Raw genomic sequence first — 17,304 nt, forward strand, 5'->3', positions numbered from 1 at the left:
TCTACATAAAAAATATCATACAAACTCGGCACTCACATGCTTTTCAAACTGCAACTCCTTTGAACATAGGGAATGTTGGTTCCAAAATATTGCAATAATTTGTTAAGCTGACCACCGCTTCACGGTCGTTCCCATCTGGCCAGTCCCTACACTGATTCTCAGATAAATAAACTTGATCTGCCACCTTTGGCTCAAGCTTGCATACATCTTAAACATGAAACTGGGTCCTGCCTTAAAGAGACTAATATATATGAGGGCTGATCGAAAAGTAATGAGACTGCCTGTGTTTTTCTGTCCCATAGGTAGACGTGGCGACACTATGCTGGTTATTGTGAAGCTCATACATGGATGTGTGTGAACCTGCGGTTGGACTGCCGTAGTCTTCTTTGTTTGGTCAGTGAGTGGAAGATCTTTGTACGTTTCGTCATGGCGGATGAGGAAGACGTGTCTGATATTACGTCAGATGTGTGAATGAATTTTGTGTTAAACATGGAAAAGGCGGAAATTTAAACTCATGAAATGTTACGGCAAGCATACGGTGGAGAAACAATTAGCCGTGCTGCAGTATTTCGGTGGTGGAAGCATTTCAGAGAGGGTAATACGCGAGTGACTGACTAAGCGCGTTCTGGGAGACCTTCCATCGTGGTTACAGATGTCAACATTGCCAGAGCTGCGGAGATGTTACAAAATGACAGAAGGTAACTTTACGTGTACTTTCAACTTTGCTTGGCATCTCATTCCAACGGGCTCAGCTTATTGTGACAAAGGAACTGAAAATGCATCGTGTGCGTGCCAAGTGGGTACCCAGAAATCTCACAGAAGAGCAGATATGACGACGAGTTGAATCATGCAAGAACACAGGTTGAATGTTGGAGAGGATACCCGATTTCCTAACATCGATTGTGACGTGTGACGAATAGTGGATTAGTCATTATGATCTGGAATCCAAACAGTCCAGTGTATGGAACCACGCAAATTTGCCTCCACCCAAAAATATCTGTGTGATTCCTTTGGTGTGTAAAGTCATGCTTCTGCTGTTCTTTGACTCGCACGGTATGATCCTACATCACTGGGTTACCCAAGGACAGACAATTAATGGTAACTACTATGGAAACGTCCTGTAAAACCAATTTGCGTGGAGCCATGAGGAATAAAAACACACTTGCTGGAGAAACAGTGGTTTTTGCTCCAAGACTATGCCCGAACACATGTTACTGCTGTTGCATTGGCCGCACTGACTGAAATTAATGGTACAGCACTGGCACACCCTCCATATAGCCCGGACTTAGCGCCCTGTGACTTCTGCCCATTCCCAACCCTGAAAAAACAATGTCACAGCTGTAACACTAACAGTGATGTCACAAAACCGTCTACTGCACGTCTGCGAATTGTTGATGATCCGCTGCATTAAAAATCATTAAATGTGAAGGACGCAACTTTGCAAAAAAAAAAAATTTTCAGATCCTGTGGAGTCATCTGATTCTGAATGAAAAAATCTGTCTCATTACTTTTCAATCAGTTCTCGTGTGTGTGTGTGTGTGTGTGTATATATATATATATATATATATATATATATATATTATAAATCTCTGTATATACAGTGTCTGTGTGTGTGTATATATATATATATATTAATATAAATCTCTATATACAGTATATATATATATATATATATATATATATACCTATATTGCGCTACATCAACCAATTTATCTTAAAATGCAAATATAAAAAACATACAGAACAATTCGTTAAAAAGTATTTTTAGTAGAGGCTGCTTCCCAAGTGCGGTCCCTTACCAGTATGGACCAGAAGAATTCTACAGAATGGTGATCTTGGGGAGCGCCAAGCTCCAATTATGCAGGTTCAAATTTTCCATTGATATTTTAGTGTCCTTTTAAGGTGAAGAAGGTGAAGAAGGGATCCACTTTCAGTTTCTACAAGGATACCCTCAACTCAATGACAATCAGTTTCTGTTTTGTTAACATTTGGTTTTATTTAAAACCTATAAATGTTAAGCTGAATTACCTCTGAGGAAACGGCCAGCTGATCAAGGTCGAGAAACGCGTTAGGGTTCCCACTCTGACCTTCCACTGCTACAGGATCCACCTATTGTAGCCACTCCGCTCTTTGAGTAGCAGCATTGAGAAGCATCTCCCGGTACTTAAGCACAGCTCAGCGAGACGTTGCTTGAGCGGAAGCGGCTTATGTTCATTCAAGCCGCACCACAATAAGAGCATCACCGCTACAGACGTCCCAACTGGTTTTCCACTCATCTTTCCCGGCCGGGACCAACGATTGTGTACACAGAGGAGCTCACTTTGCCGCACAGCACCCGAACTTTATCATTCATCTAGCGGGTAAGCTACCAGAGCTATTCATATTCCTTTGGCACAATCCACTTACTTACCAGCAGTTACTGGAACATTTGTGCATACCCTTGTTCCATGAACAACAGTTCTAATTATCCTTGAATATACAGTGACTTTACCCGTTCAAGGTTATATCATCTGCTATATATATCTTTACACTCTCATGGGTACTTCTTATTGAGATGGTTTGTTTCACTATTATCAGCTAGCAGCTGAATCAATACTTTTATATTTAACTTTTACATTGCCGGATTATTGTATTTTTGTATTTTTACATTCATGATTTTTTTGTTGTCATGTATTTCATATGTTTTTTATGATTATCCTTTTCTCTATATTATAATGTATCCCATGTCAATTGATACATATTAAATGTGAGGTTAATTTTAGACTTGCGATCAGCATTTATGTGTGTGATTTTTACCTATTTCACAAATCATTAGCGCTCCCACATTTGTATTTCTCTTCTTTTCTGATTAAGTTTTTTTGGGTTTCCTATCCCCTAAGTGGTGAGCTGCATATAGATCTGTGCACTTCAGTTCGCTTATGGAGCGCCTAAATTTGTTTTGGTTCAAACTGAATAAAAATCTTACGTCACACATATATTGTGGCCATTGTGGGTTAGATGTTGTTACTAACTCGCTGTCACCCCTTAATGGGGCGAGCTCATTGACAGCTCGTTAAGCCCACTTTTTGGTCACAGAAACAAGTCATCCAACGCGTTTCGTCAACAATGACTTCTTCAGGGGTGGTTAATTTAAAATGTAGGAACTTCCAGCCTAAACTTTAAACCTCAATCAGGATGGCAAATAGTATGTCCTTTAAACAGCACTGGCTGCTCCTAACACAATATATATTTAGTTTTCAGGTCAAATGATGACTGACCTATTCAGCCTGATGTTTCTTATTGTCCCTACTGGAGATATCCAATGGAGGGCATCTTCCCTGCAACAGTGTACAGCTCTCAGGTCAGGTAGTGAATATATATAGCAGTGCTCTACTTCCAAGAGCTGGCAGTCCCGCCCCTGAATGTGATGTCATGATGTCACCTCTTTGGGGTCGGGCTGGCACTGTCGTCCTGTTACACTGCTTCATCAGTAGAAAGATGTATTGCAGCAGCTCTTGTTAGGGGTTAGGTCAAAGTAAATTGTTTCGTTAGGTGCCGCCCACTTGAGGCATTTTGCCACGATTTGCAGGTGTATGGGAGGGTGTGGAGCCAAAATTACACCTGTGAATCACGGCATTAAGCTGGGAAGGGTTTGGGGCTCCAATTGTAGTCAGTCATGGGGTTTCCAAATGCTTAGAAACTCCCCCTGTGTGCACCACTGCCAGAGTCTGTAGTGTACCCATAGGAAGAAAAAGAGAGGGTAGTTTCCTAACATTACTAAGTAACTTTTGAGATTTTATTTACCCAAGCTTGGGGCTGCTGCTGTTTTTTTCAGCCTTAGGAGTTCTATAGGGTTATCTTTTACATTTAAATTGTTTCCTTTAACAGAAAATAGAACTTCATGGAACATTTCTGCTCATTAGGTGAAAATCGGGCTGAACTAAGGGATACTTATTTTAAAATGTATGATTAGGTTTCATATATTAAAGAAGTGTGTGTTGTTACCAATATTTATGTCCCATTACTTTGTGTCTTTAAAGATCTTAAATCTTAAGCTGCATACACACACAACTATTTTTTTAATGATTATCGTTAACGATATCGTTTATCTTTCAATCATTGAAAAAATCGTTCACTTTCTGAGTTAAAACGAACGATTATCGTTCATGCGCGTTCAAGTTTGTAGTTCAGTCAGACTGACCAACTCAATGATTTTCAGTAAGGGAATATGCAAAAATCGTTTGTAGTTCAAAAAAATCTTTCATTACATTTAGTAAATGAACGATTTTAGTAAACGATTTTCGTTAATTTTTCCCTTGAGAAAATGAACGAAAATCGTTTACTAAAATCGTTCATTTACTAAATCATTGTGTGTGTATGCAGCTTCAATGTTAACTGCGTGTTGTCCTTGCCTGATCCATCTCTTCTTCCATGTGTAAAGGGCTACTGATGCCAACATAAAAGTGGACTTTAATAGCTAATAGTGTTCAGAAAAGTAATGCAAAAAGTTCCCATGCTTTGTACTTACATTCGGTTTGCAGTTGCATAAATGCTATTGTTCTCTGTTATCAGCCGACTCTTGAAAGGCCCTAAAAAGGCTGGCCCTAAAAAGGCCCTTCCGTGAGAGTAGTGACATGAGGTTTGTTTTGTAACACAACTTGTTCAGTATATTTATATAATGGTATGAGTAGACCTTGTTTTATAATCTTTCTTCTAATTTAGGTTTTGTGGATTTTCCACCAACTCTTTCTGCCCATTTGTTTGTTACTGATCATTTTTACAACGTTCCGCTATAGCGTGCATGGATGCCGATGTTCACTACACAAGTATAGATCTCAATATATGTGTGCAAGGATTAGGACAATGACACTGTCAGGATGATATTCAGAAATGTATGGAGCATGGTGTCTTGTCCTCAGTCTCCCGAGCTTGTGTAATGCTGCAGAAGTTAATAGGAATTTAACATAGATTTTTACTTGCGAGCTGCAACTTGAGCGCATTCTGTTGAAGAAATGTAATTATATCTGCTGAGAGCTATATTTAGACAGGTAAATGAATGGAAATCAGGGAATGCACTGCCTAAGCTGCACGGCTCAATCGGGTCATTCTTTCTGCTTTTAATTGATTTTAAGGTGCATTAGCTGCTGAGAAGCCAGATCATTTATTTACACAATTAAAAATAGTACCATGATAGCCACTTCTCTTTGCGGTTCTATCCATCTCTCAATTACCCGTTCCACTAGGCTCCACTCGACCATATAAAAAGCTTTTGTGCGTTATTGAAGTGGGACAATGGGGATCTTGTGACTTTATCTCTCTTGGCTTCCTTGCTCTGGTGGTCCTGAAATCCACACCAGTGTAGCCAATAAAAATGGACTCCCTTGACCTGACTCTCTGTGTCTGCCGACTTCCAGGCTTCTACAAGAACACATGCTGTATTCTAATGCTTAATGAATCTGAAGCTAAAACATGCCCTCTTTATCAGCATGGATTATTTTCCTTTCAATGTTCAAGTGGAAACGATGTATTGTGCAGAGTTATCGTTCTTTTTCCAAATATTTGCATTTATCTCAATGATATGCAATGCTTCAGTCTCTTACAGACCAGCGCCCCCAGTGGCATAGATGGGCTCTACCACACAGTTACTTTGCCTTATCTTAACGAATGAAAGCAAAACGCTGGTTGCTTTGTGTTCATACATAGCACCCTTTTATTTTGTGTTTTTATTTATCTTTTATCCCAGGTATCTGTGTTTTTTTAAATGTACCCCCATCTGTTATGTTTCAGTATAATGTTTCCTTATAAACAGAACAGTCCCCCCCCCCCCCCATGTAATATCTTAAAGCTGAACCGCAGTTTAATAGATTAACTTTAGTAACCTTCCTAATACCCTAACCAGGGCCTTGGGCGCCGCTCTAAGGAACAGTGGGGTCTATGTACTAAGCCTTGGAGATAGAGAAAGTGGACGTAGATAAAGTACCAATCAATCAGCTCCTAACTATCAATTTTCAAACACGGCCTGTAAGATTACAGGTAGGAGCTGATTGGTTGGTACTTTATGCTACGTCCACTTTCTCTCTCCAATGCTTAGTTGATAGACCCCAGTGTTTCAAGGTGCCGCCTCTAGTCCCTCTCAAACTTCTGACCGACCACCATGAGAGATCTGTGTGAGTAGGAGGACCAATCACAAGCTGCAGTCAAGAGTTTGTGACTGGTCCCTCCACTAGTACACTTCCACGGTCGCAGTTTTAAAGTGACAAATGTAATTGACTCTTCGGTTGCGTGTTAAAACCACATGAGTTGGGGGGAGGCTGCATGGAACAGGTCCTGAGATTCCAGCTCAAAGAAAGAAGGAGCCTTGAAACCCTTAGTAAGTGGTAATGCAGCTTTAAAAATCTATAGCAAGAGCCTGACGATCTCTTTAAGTTTTTAATGATGTTGCCCGAAATGAAATTGTTAATATCAGTGCCTCGCACCTCAGTTATGTTACTAGTTTCCTTTTCTGCTGCTAAGCGGCATTCTCATGTTCCGTACACAGTATAGATGCCTAGAGTTTGCCTTTAGCTGGCACTCTTCTTCTATCGCTGTAGCCTCCTGGATTATTCTCCTTTTGCTGTAGTACATCTTTTATTATAGCACATGATTAGCCCTTGCTGAGAATTCCTAAAGCTCTGAAATCATTTTACAGGACATTATTTTTCTCAAATTCCAGATCATGTATCATTGCTAGAAAACATCCATTTTTTTAAATCGAAATGTGACTTCTCCACCGCTCTGCTAGTGGGTGAAATGTAACTAAAGCTCATATATAGTTGCTTTTCTTGGCATCCGCGTATTTCTCCTGTACAATCTGACTTTATTTTATTGAGCAACATTTTATTTCTGTAAGGGATCCTCGCATCGGCTTTTTATTATGGTTGCGATTTTTGCTGAGATAGCTAAAATCCGCTTTTAATTGTTGGAGATAGAATTACTGTGCACATGGTAAGAAGAGAACCCATTCTTCATTTTGGAAGACTTAACAATGATCAACACCCCTTTCTTTAAAACAATTATTGACCCATGTATAGCTTGGTAGTGCTGATGTGTTTTTTGTTTTTTAATCCTATTAGGTTTCTATAAAAAAAAAAAAAAATTACTTTCATTAAAAGTTAACTTTTTTTTTTTCTTTGTTTTATTAAAATCGAAAACACTTGAAGTAAAGCTGAACACAATGATTTAATTCGTTAATAGAATCTTAAATTGTGTGGGACTAATCTGGCTAAGCAGAGGAGGATGATTCTTATTGTGATAATGGAGGTTCTTTGCAATGGTTAACGGAGAATAACTAATAACGAAAGCCGTTTCTGCAGATAAGTATTGTAATAAAAGAGTATTTTGCATATTCATCCCAAGTCAGACACCAGAATATAGATGCTCAGGAATCGCCCCCTAAATACTGTGACGGACTGATGCATCATGCAGAAATGGTAGCACTGCACGGCCTACAGGGGGCATACTGTAAGCAGCACCGTAGCTTTGGTAGTGGCCTTAAGTGATCATTATAAAAGGAACAGTTATAAACTGACCTTATTATTTGTCTCGGCTCAGTCCACTGATGCAGTTTGAAGTGTATATAGTAATACATATTTTTTAACGTGGTGTTTAAGCGCTCACAAAAAAATGTACAAGTCCTATATTCATTTATATGAGATCATGACATTTTATTGCTTTCCCTTTCCAACAAATACAGGAGACTTCCCGACTTCCTGCATCTATTCTCTTGGCCCAGCACAAAGGTAAAACTACCCAGATTGAAATGCAGGTGGAGAAGCCGAAAGCAACCGTCACATTTTCCACTGGCATCAAAATGGTAAGTCTGGCCTATTACTTTTATTATTGAAAATTACATATATTAAAATAAAGCAGTACAAGTATGTTCTGAGTAACTCATTACTGTCATTTTACTTATGCTGGCGTTCCCCTGTGCCTGGGCCTATAACTGGTCATACTGTGCTCTAGCATTGCTCATATTCACAAGGGCCATTCTAGTTTAGCACGTACTCATCAGCACAAGTGTAGGGAGCGTTTGGAAGTCAGATCTTGGGAACCACTTACGGCCAAGCACAAGGAGAGGTGGCGAGTGCTCAGCTGAATCCTCATTTCACACATCAAAAGACGTTTTACATCGTATGTTGCTTATCCTCTGTTATTCAAAAGATGTCGAATGTGTTGTAATGTTTCAGTAGACGCACTTGTTCTTAAAAAAGTTGGTGCAGATGCTTCCCTGTCGTGCAGGATTGGATGAGTGTGTAACAAAAAGTAGATAGGAGCGCTTGTTTGTGAAGAAACACAATATGTATATTAAAACAAGCAATATTTAATATCAGTAAGTACAACATACAATTATATATAGCAACAATATGAATATACATGAGCAATGCGCTCTGTGCATAGATCCCAGAAAATCCTTTACTGTGCACTGGGATATCCCATGTACTGATAAATTGGAATGTCCATTTCATAAGAAAATACTATTCCAAGTCAATAATGAAAACTGCTACTTTCATGAAAAAGGGAACAATGTGTCCTCCTTGTATAAAAATGGTATGACAGTGTGCAACAAAGATAACCGTACTGGAGCAGCTACTGCAGGGAGCTGCTGGATATAATTGGATACAAAGTGTATGTCCAGTGCACACTGGCCCCAAATGTTCGTTAGGGAGTGAAGACTCTACCGGTCAATAGCGGGAGTAAGAGACTTGCGTGTGTGGGTATAATTACCGTCTCGCTGTCCGGTGGCCAGTGCCCACACTTAAAGATGGTATGAGGAAGTCTCAGGAGAGCGATAGTGCTCCACCGCTCGTTAGCGGGAGCATAAGTGCTGGATCAATTAATGCCAGGTACTCTGTTCTCCGTGCTTGGCTGTAAAGGCCACCTGTGGTTTGTAACGGCCTAAAAAATACCAGATGACGATATCACGGCACACTCCCTGTTAGGAGGATGTGTTGAAAACGATACTCCGGTGCACAGGCGGCGTGGAATAACAATGCAGGATGTGTCCTTGACTCGTTTCTCCGGGCAAAAGGAATCCTGGCTTCCTCAGAAGGAATGTGTTACAGAATGTCCCTGTCGTGCAGGACTGGATGAGTGTGTTACAGAATGTCCCTGTTGTGCAGGATTGATTGAGAGTGTTACAGAATGTCCCTGTTGTGCATGATTGGATGAGTGTGTTACAGAATGTCCCTGTCGTGCAGGATTGGATGAGTGTGTTACAGAATGTCCCTGTCGTGCAGGATTGGATGAGTGTGTTACAGAATGTCCCTGTCGTGCAGGATTGGATGAGCGTGTTACAGAATGTCCCTGTCGTGCAGGATTGGATGAGCGTGTTACAGAATGTCCCTGTTGTGCAGCATTGGATGAGCGTGTTACAGAATGTCCCTGTCGTGCAGGACGGGATGAGCGTGTTACAGAATGTCCCTGTCGTGCAGCACTGGATGAGTGTGTTACAGAATGTCCCTGTTGTGCAGGACTGGATGAGTGTGTTACAGAATGTACCTGGCGTGCAGGATTGGATGAGTGTGTTACAGAATGTCCCTGTCGTGCAGGACTGGATGAGTGTGTTACAGAATGTCCCTGTCGTGCAGGGCTGGATGAGTGTGTTACAGAATGTCCCTGTCGTGCAGGACTGGATGAGTGTGTTACAGAATGTCCCTGTTGTGCAGGATTGGATGAGTGTGTTACAGAATGTCCCTGTTGTGCAGGATTGATTGAGAGTGTTTACAGAATGTCCCTGTTGTGCAGGATTGGATGAGTGTGTTACAGAATGTCCCTGTTGTGCAGGATTGATTGAGAGTGTTACAGAATGTCCCTGTTGTGCAGGATTGGATGAGTGTGTTACAGAATGTCCCTGTCGTGCAGGATTGGATGAGTGTGTTACAGAATGTCCCTGTCGTGCAGGATTGGATGAGCGTGTTACAGAATGTCCCTGTCGTGCAGGATTGGATGAGCGTGTTACAGAATGTCCCTGTCGTGCAGGATTGGATGAGCGTGTTACAGAATGTCCCTGTCGTGCAGAATGGGATGAGCGTGTTACAGAATGTCCCTGTCGTGCAGGATTGGATGAGTGTGTTACAGAATGTCCCTGTTGTGCAGGATTGGATGAGTGTGTTACAGAATGTCCCTGTCGTGCAGGATTGGATGAGTGTGTTACAGAATGTCCCTGTCGTGCAGGACTGGATGAGTGTGTTACAGAATGTCCCTGTCGTGCAGGACTGGATGAGTGTGTTACAGAATGTCCCTGTTGTGCAGGATTGGATGAGTGTGTTACAGAATGTCCCTGTTGTGCAGGATTGATTGAGAGTGTTACAGAATGTCCCTGTTGTGCAGGATTGGATGAGTGTGTTACAGAATGTCCCTGTCGTGCAGGATTGGATGAGTGTGTTACAGAATGTCCCTGTCGTGCAGGATTGGATGAGCGTGTTACAGAATGTCCCTGTCGTGCAGGATTGGATGAGCGTGTTACAGAATGTCCCTGTCGTGCAGGATTGGATGAGCGTGTTACAGAATGTCCCTGTTGTGCAGGATTGGATGAGCGTGTTACAGAATGTCCCTGTCGTGCAGGACGGGATGAGCGTGTTACAGAATGTCCCTGTCGTGCAGGATTGGATGAGTGTGTTACAGAATGTCCCTGTCGTGCAGGACTGGATGAGTGTGTTACAGAATGTCCCTGTCGTGCAGGATTGGATGAGTGTGTTACAGAATGTCCCTGTTGTGCAGGATTGGATGAGTGTGTTACAGAATGTCCCTGTTGTGCAGGATTGATTGAGAGTGTTACAGAATGTCCCTGTTGTGCAGGATTGGATGAGTGTGTTACAGAATGTCCCTGTTGTGCAGGATTGATTGAGAGTGTTACAGAATGTCCCTGTTGTGCAGGATTGGATGAGTGTGTTACAGAATGTCCCTGTCGTGCAGGATTGGATGAGCGTGTTACAGAATGTCCCTGTCATGCAGAATGGGATGAGCGTGTTACAGAATGTCCCTGTCGTGCAGGATTGGATGAGTGTGTTACAGAATGTCCCTGTTGTGCAGGATTGGATGAGTGTGTTACAGAATGTCCCTGTTGTGCAGGATTGGATGAGTGTGTTACAGAATGTCCCTGTCGTGCAGGATTGGATGAGTGTGTTACAGAATGTCCCTGTCGTGCAGGATTGGATGAGTGTGTTACAGAATGTCCCTGTTGGAGAATCTTTATCTGCGCTGTGCCTCTCTCCCTGAATCTGAAAAATAAAATAAATGTAAATATATATGGTATGTAGTCATTGTGTCGCCATTTGCACTGTCAACATTCATAATGTCGATAACTATGATGTAGACATTGCTAAAATGTCGACAGGTAACGCATCAATTGCCCTGGATGTCTACATGTGTATTGTGGACTGTGTTGAAAATGGGCTTAGGCTGTGTGCAAGAGGGTTAAGTTGCCGGCAGGAGGGTTAGGATTAGGTTGCGGGCAGGAGGTTTAGTGTTAGGCAGCAGGTGGGTTAGTGTTAGGCTGCGGGAGGGTTAGGCTGCAGGCAGGAGGGTTAGTGTTAGGCGGCAGGTGGGTTAGGCTGCTGGAGGGTTAGGGTTAGTGTTAGGCGGCAGGTGGGTTAGGCTGCAGGAGGGTTAGGGTTAGGCTGCAGGAAGGAGGGTTAGTGTTAGGTGGTAGGTTGGTTAGGCTGCAGGAGGGTTAGGGTTAGGCTGCAGGCAGGAGGGTTAGTGTTAGGCGGTAGGTGGGTTAGGCTGCGGGCAGGAGGGTTAGGCGTTATATGAGAGGATTAGAGTTAGGTTGCGGGAGGGTTAGGGTTATGCTTTGGGCGGGAGGGTTAGGTTTAGGCTTCAGGTGTGTGTGTTAGGGCTAGGCTGCGGGCAGGAGGCTTAAGTTAATTTATGGGCGATAGGGTTAGTTTTAAATAAATGATAATAAAGAGTAGACCAACTTAATAGATAAAGCATGGTAGACACAATGGAGGATTTTTTTCTGTCTGTAGTTCAGGGTCAAAAATACGTATATATTGTGCTCCCTGCAACCAGAGGTTGCAATAAGGTGGCAACCATGTTACAAGTAAGGACATTTATCCTCTGCACTTCCATTTATTAATATAATAAAGGACACATTGCCATTTATGATGCCAAATAGCTATTTTACTGTGAAGAATGGGAAACCAAAAGTGCCAACTGTAGTGTTGGATATCCATTAGTGTTGCTTTGTATTAAAATGAGGACATGTTAATTCACTATATTACAATATATTGGTTAAGAGGGCGACCTTAAGTGATTCTGTGTATCTGCTGCAGAAAGTATTATATACTGTATTTCAGTTTGTGTATGAATTATGTATACACACATCCGGGTTCCTGGCAGTACAGCATCCAGATCAGGATGTCAGACCTCTACCCTCTGTGATAACACCCTCCTACTGCAGGCAGTCTGCCTTTTCCTAAACAGGATGGTATGAGGACGCTATACAGTACATTGAAGATAGAAAGCTCCAAGCAGAGATAGCTGGTTCAGCTGCCTGGCCTGCCGCTGTCACCCAATCATGGAGCTTTGTTAAATGTAAAGATGCTTTGAATAGTATTCTCAGACGGCAAAGATTGTTACCTAAAGATTCTTACCATTGTGCTGATTTTTATTATTGTCCTTTCGTTTACGTACAAAGATAGTTGGTACAGTGTGTGCATGAAAGCAAGCAAGCTAATGAGTATTCAGAAACGCTAATGCAAATGGCAATGTGGGCTCTGCTGCTGAGATGTAGCGTTGTCCTAACGGGAGGTGTGTGAAGGGTTAAGTATTGTCCTCATTTTCTATCTTCCTTTGTGAGAAGTATATACAGTAGGTGCACTAGGTCGAGGGAGAAGTTCAGAGTTTCAAAAGGGGAACAAAATAACTACAAATATATAACATTGTAACTATTAAATTATTGTGTTGTGCTCTTTCTAATTCATAGAGGTACTTTGTCATCCGTTCACCTCCAAAATGTGCATTTCTCCTTAATTTGCACCCAGAAAGAAAGCTAGTTTTATGTGTATTGGTTGGTAGTTGTAGGTTTTTTCTTTTTAAATAAAGTAATCACTCCAGATCTCTCTATATCTTTGAGATTAAAAGATTTAGAGAAGAAATTAAACTCAACTAAATGACTGAAGTATACTAGAACTCCTTCCGTTGGGTCCTCTTTTCTAAATATGTTGGAACAGTCTTTCCTCTTTGGCTGAAAGTACTATATACTAGTTCAGTAGCATGGAAATCGCTAATCTCTGTATACTAGCTCCGTACAATCCAGATGCTGTCTCAGACGAAATGCAGAAATATTGACGCAGGGAAGGTGAACCTGTAGCTGCTCCATAGCCAGGCTTGGGAAAAAATCAGCATGAACAAAGCCACTTACTCAACACATTTAATGATGTCAGGCTTCCTTTATGAAGTACAATGAGAGGGACAGTCCATGTGAAATTTTGCATGCCTCCATATCCGGCTACAAGAAGAGCTTCAATTGTTTATTTAGTTTGTCCCAAAATTCTAAAGTGAACCGCGAGGATAGAACAACATATGATGAGGCTGGTCTCATGGCCCTGGGTAACCTGGGTGGTAATCTCTTGGTGTTTCACTAATAAATACTCAATATCTGTCCATTCTTTACACCCCAAGCCCACATGCCAGTATAGGGCATGATAATATCTTTCGGAAAGATGATGGCCTAACCTCTGCCGCTAGGTGGAGAAATTTGCAAGGCATGTCCCTTCAGGTCTTGGCCTCTTCCCTTGCCAAATAAATTTGCCACAGATGGATTGAATAGAGCAAAGAAAAGTTTTGGAACTTTAAAAGAAGAACAGCAGGGGCAAAGCATCCATGCAGTGATTACTCCCATTCTAAAAAAACTAAATTCTGACCCTAACACTTTCAAATTACCCTCCCAGCTCCCATGCCCTTCCAAGTCCTTGAGAGAGACTTGTTTACACTCGCCTCATACACTTTCTTAACTCTCACAATTTATTGGACCCACTTCAGTCCGGCTTTCAATCCCAACATTCCACAGAGACAGCACTGACTAAGGTAATGAATGATCTGGTCACTGCCAAGGCTAAAGGCCATTACTCACTTCTAATTCTTCTAGATCTCTCTGCTGCTTTTGATACTGTTGACCACTCTCGTCTCATACAAACACTACATTCCCTAGGTCTTAAGGACACAGGTATTTCTTGGTTCTCGACCTACCTATCTAATCGCTTTTTCACTGTTCGTTTTTATGATTCTGCCTCCTCCTCGCTACCTCTATCAGTTGGAGTACCACAAGGCTCAGTCTTAGGTCCTCTGCTTCTCTCAATCTACAGTATACCACCTCTCTTGGCAAACTAATCAGTACCATCTGTACGTGGATGATACTCAAATCTACCTATCCTTCCCAGATTTGTCACCATCTGTATTGGTCCGTGTCACCGATTGTCTTTCTGTCATTTCATCTTGGATGTCATCTCGCCACCTCAAACTTAATATTTCTAAAACAGAAACAATTATATTTCCACCGGCTAATAGTAGTTACCAACCTAATCTCTCTATCACTGTTGATAACTCGACAATCCACCCCCACCCCACCAGCTCGCTGCCTAGATGTCATCCTTTACTCTGAGCTGTCCTTTGTTCCCCACATTAAATTTGTCTCAAAATCATCTTACATACATTTAAAAAACATTTGACCATATCTCTCACAAGACACTGCAAAAACTCTAATCCATGCACTTGTTATTTCCCGCATTAACTGTTGCAATAGGCTCCTTACTGGTCTTCCCAAAATCAGGCTCTCGTAACTACAATCCATTATGATTGCAGCTGTGAGGCTGATCTTCCTCGTTAAACGTTCATGGTCTGCTGCTCCGCTCTGTCAGTCCCGCCATGGTTTCTGGTTTTCTACCATGTTCAATACAAAATACTTTTACTTACACATAATTCTATTAACCAAACCACACCAACATACATCTCTTCACTCATCTCAAAATATCTCCCAACCCGACCTCTCCACTCAGCACAAGATCTGCGTCTCTCATCCCCACGCATTACCATTCACGGTTACAGGACTTTTTTCGGACTGCACCCACTCTGTGGGATTGCCTCCCATGCACAATAAGACTTTCACCTAGTCTCCAAACCTTCAGCGTTCCCTGAAAACTCACCTCTTCAGACAAGTTTACCAGATTTCAGAACTATCCACATAACCTTCATAGCTTCCACATCTAATTACATCCCCTTTCACAGTACTCGCATAACCTCACCCATTGTCTTTCTTTCACATCCTCCTTACCTTTGGTCAACATTGCTGTGTGACTGGATTATACAACCCACCAAGAAACTCTGCATTGTGTCTGGACCAAAATGCAATATATAACACCTATCCTTGTGTATCAATGCCTGTCTTCCTATAGATCACAGGTATTCAAACTCTATCCTCAGGACCCCAAACAGTGCATGTTTCCATGTCTCACAGAAACACAAGTGAAATAATTAGCTTCACCTGTGATTCTTTTAAAATGTGTCAGTGAGTAATTACTACACCTGTGCTCCTCCTGGGTTACCTGGAAAACGTGACCTGTGTGGGGTCCTGAGGACAGAGGGCCTGATTCAGAGCCGGACACTCTGACCAGAGCGCTCGCCCTGAATCAGGGCCCTCCTACCTAAAAATGGAGCGGCCTCCTGGCCGCTCGCATAGCAGTGGGTGACCACCCACAGCTTATGCGAGCGGCCAAAAAGATGGTCGCGATGGTCAAGACCATCGTGACCATCGGGCTTGCGACGAGACCCTGCGGTAGGGTCTCGCTGCCGCAAGCCCAGGAGTGCTTTTGGCTCTATCAGAGCCAAAAGCACTCCCACTGACATCACTAGTGATGTCAGTGGGGCCGGCTCCAGACGGAAGGCGTTCCCATGGGAACGCCTCCGTCTGGGCAGCAACGCCCTCGGCATGCCCACCAAAGGGGGCGTGCTGTCAGTCACCATCGACAGCACGCCCCCTTTGGTGCGATACCCATAGCGACAGCTTGGCTGTCGCTATGCGGGTCTCGCGCATGCGCACGACGGAGCTCCCTCCGTTGTGCGCATGCGCATTAGGGCACCATCGACCCGCTGGCGAGCGCTCAGCGCTCGCCAGCGGGTTTGAATTAGGCACAGAGTTTGAGAACCACTGCTATAGATTGTAAGCTTGCGAGCAGGGCCTTCCTACCTCTGTCTGTTATTACCCAGTATGTTATCTTACTGTTTCCAATTGTGAAGCAGAATGGAATCTGTTGGGCTATATAAGAAACTGTTAATAAATAAATAATAAATAAAGATCTAATTGGTAATTGAAACCCAGAGGTAACAGATAGCCAAAGGGCTTCATAGAGAATCTTCATTAAACCTTAATGGGATGTAGTTATGAGACCGCCGGTCTCAATTCTGACAGTGTAATCCATGCAAGGGATTTAACATAGAATAGAAATATCGACACCTATGTTAATCCCAACGCCGAGGACACTGGACCGATCGTCCTCTCTGCCGGGTAAGTATACAGGGATGGGGGGGGTTAGGATTAGGTACCCCCGTGGAAGGTTAGGGTCCGGCTAGGGAATGGGGGGCTAAGGTTAGGCACCCCCCCGCAGGAGGGTTAGGTTTAGGGTGCAGGGAGGGAGGGGTTAGGTTTAGGCAGCCATAGGGGGAGGTTAGGGTTAGGTACTAGGGGGGGGAGGTTAGGGTTAGGCACCCCTAAGGGAGGCTTGGGGGTTGGGGGAGGGGGGTCAGCAATACTTACCACCGGGCTTTGGGATCTTCACTTGTCGTCCTCTTGAGCCGCCAGTATTTCAATCCCATTCTGCTTTAAGCGGGAATTCAGTTAGGTGCAATTATATTGCACCCGTACGCAAGTAGGGGGAGTTGACGTTGTGACGGCCTATAAACACTGGCAATGGCATCGGAACTCGCCCCCCCCTCGTGGATTTTACTCCAGCCGACTCGCACATTTTTGCCATGATTAGGTTTTTCACTTTAAAGTCCCGTGCTGATCACCTTAGAGGCCAGCTGCTTGTGAAACATTAGCAGGTTCAGCTGTCTTGGGGGGTCTATATACTAAGCCTTGGATGAAGATAAAGTGAACCGAGATAAAGTCCCAACCAATCGGCTCCTAACTACCATGTCACAGGCTTTGTTTGACCAATTACAATTAGGAGCTGATTGGTTGGGACTTTATCTCTGTTCACTTTATCTCCATCCAAGGCTTAATAAATAGACCCTTCTATCACAGCCACATTAGCCATAATTATAGGCAGCCATGATCATGCTCGT

The 17,304-nt window shown here is 42.8% G+C and overlaps 1 protein-coding gene across 1 annotated transcript in view; it reads left to right on the forward strand.

The window, feature by feature from the left end:
- MNAT1 (MNAT1 component of CDK activating kinase) overlaps positions 1-17,304 on the forward strand; it is a 216,797-nt gene that overhangs the window by 75,780 nt on the left and 123,713 nt on the right. Inside the window, exon 6 of the mRNA XM_088473767.1 lies at positions 7,712-7,831. Within this exon, the coding sequence (XP_088329893.1) occupies positions 7,712-7,831 (120 nt within the window). The remainder of the gene's footprint in view (positions 1-7,711; positions 7,832-17,304) is intronic.

Source organism: Taudactylus pleione, unplaced genomic scaffold (genome assembly GCF_031769625.1).
Source record: "Taudactylus pleione unplaced genomic scaffold, aTauple2 ptg000139l, whole genome shotgun sequence".
Classification (NCBI taxonomy): domain Eukaryota; kingdom Metazoa; phylum Chordata; class Amphibia; order Anura; family Myobatrachidae; genus Taudactylus; species Taudactylus pleione.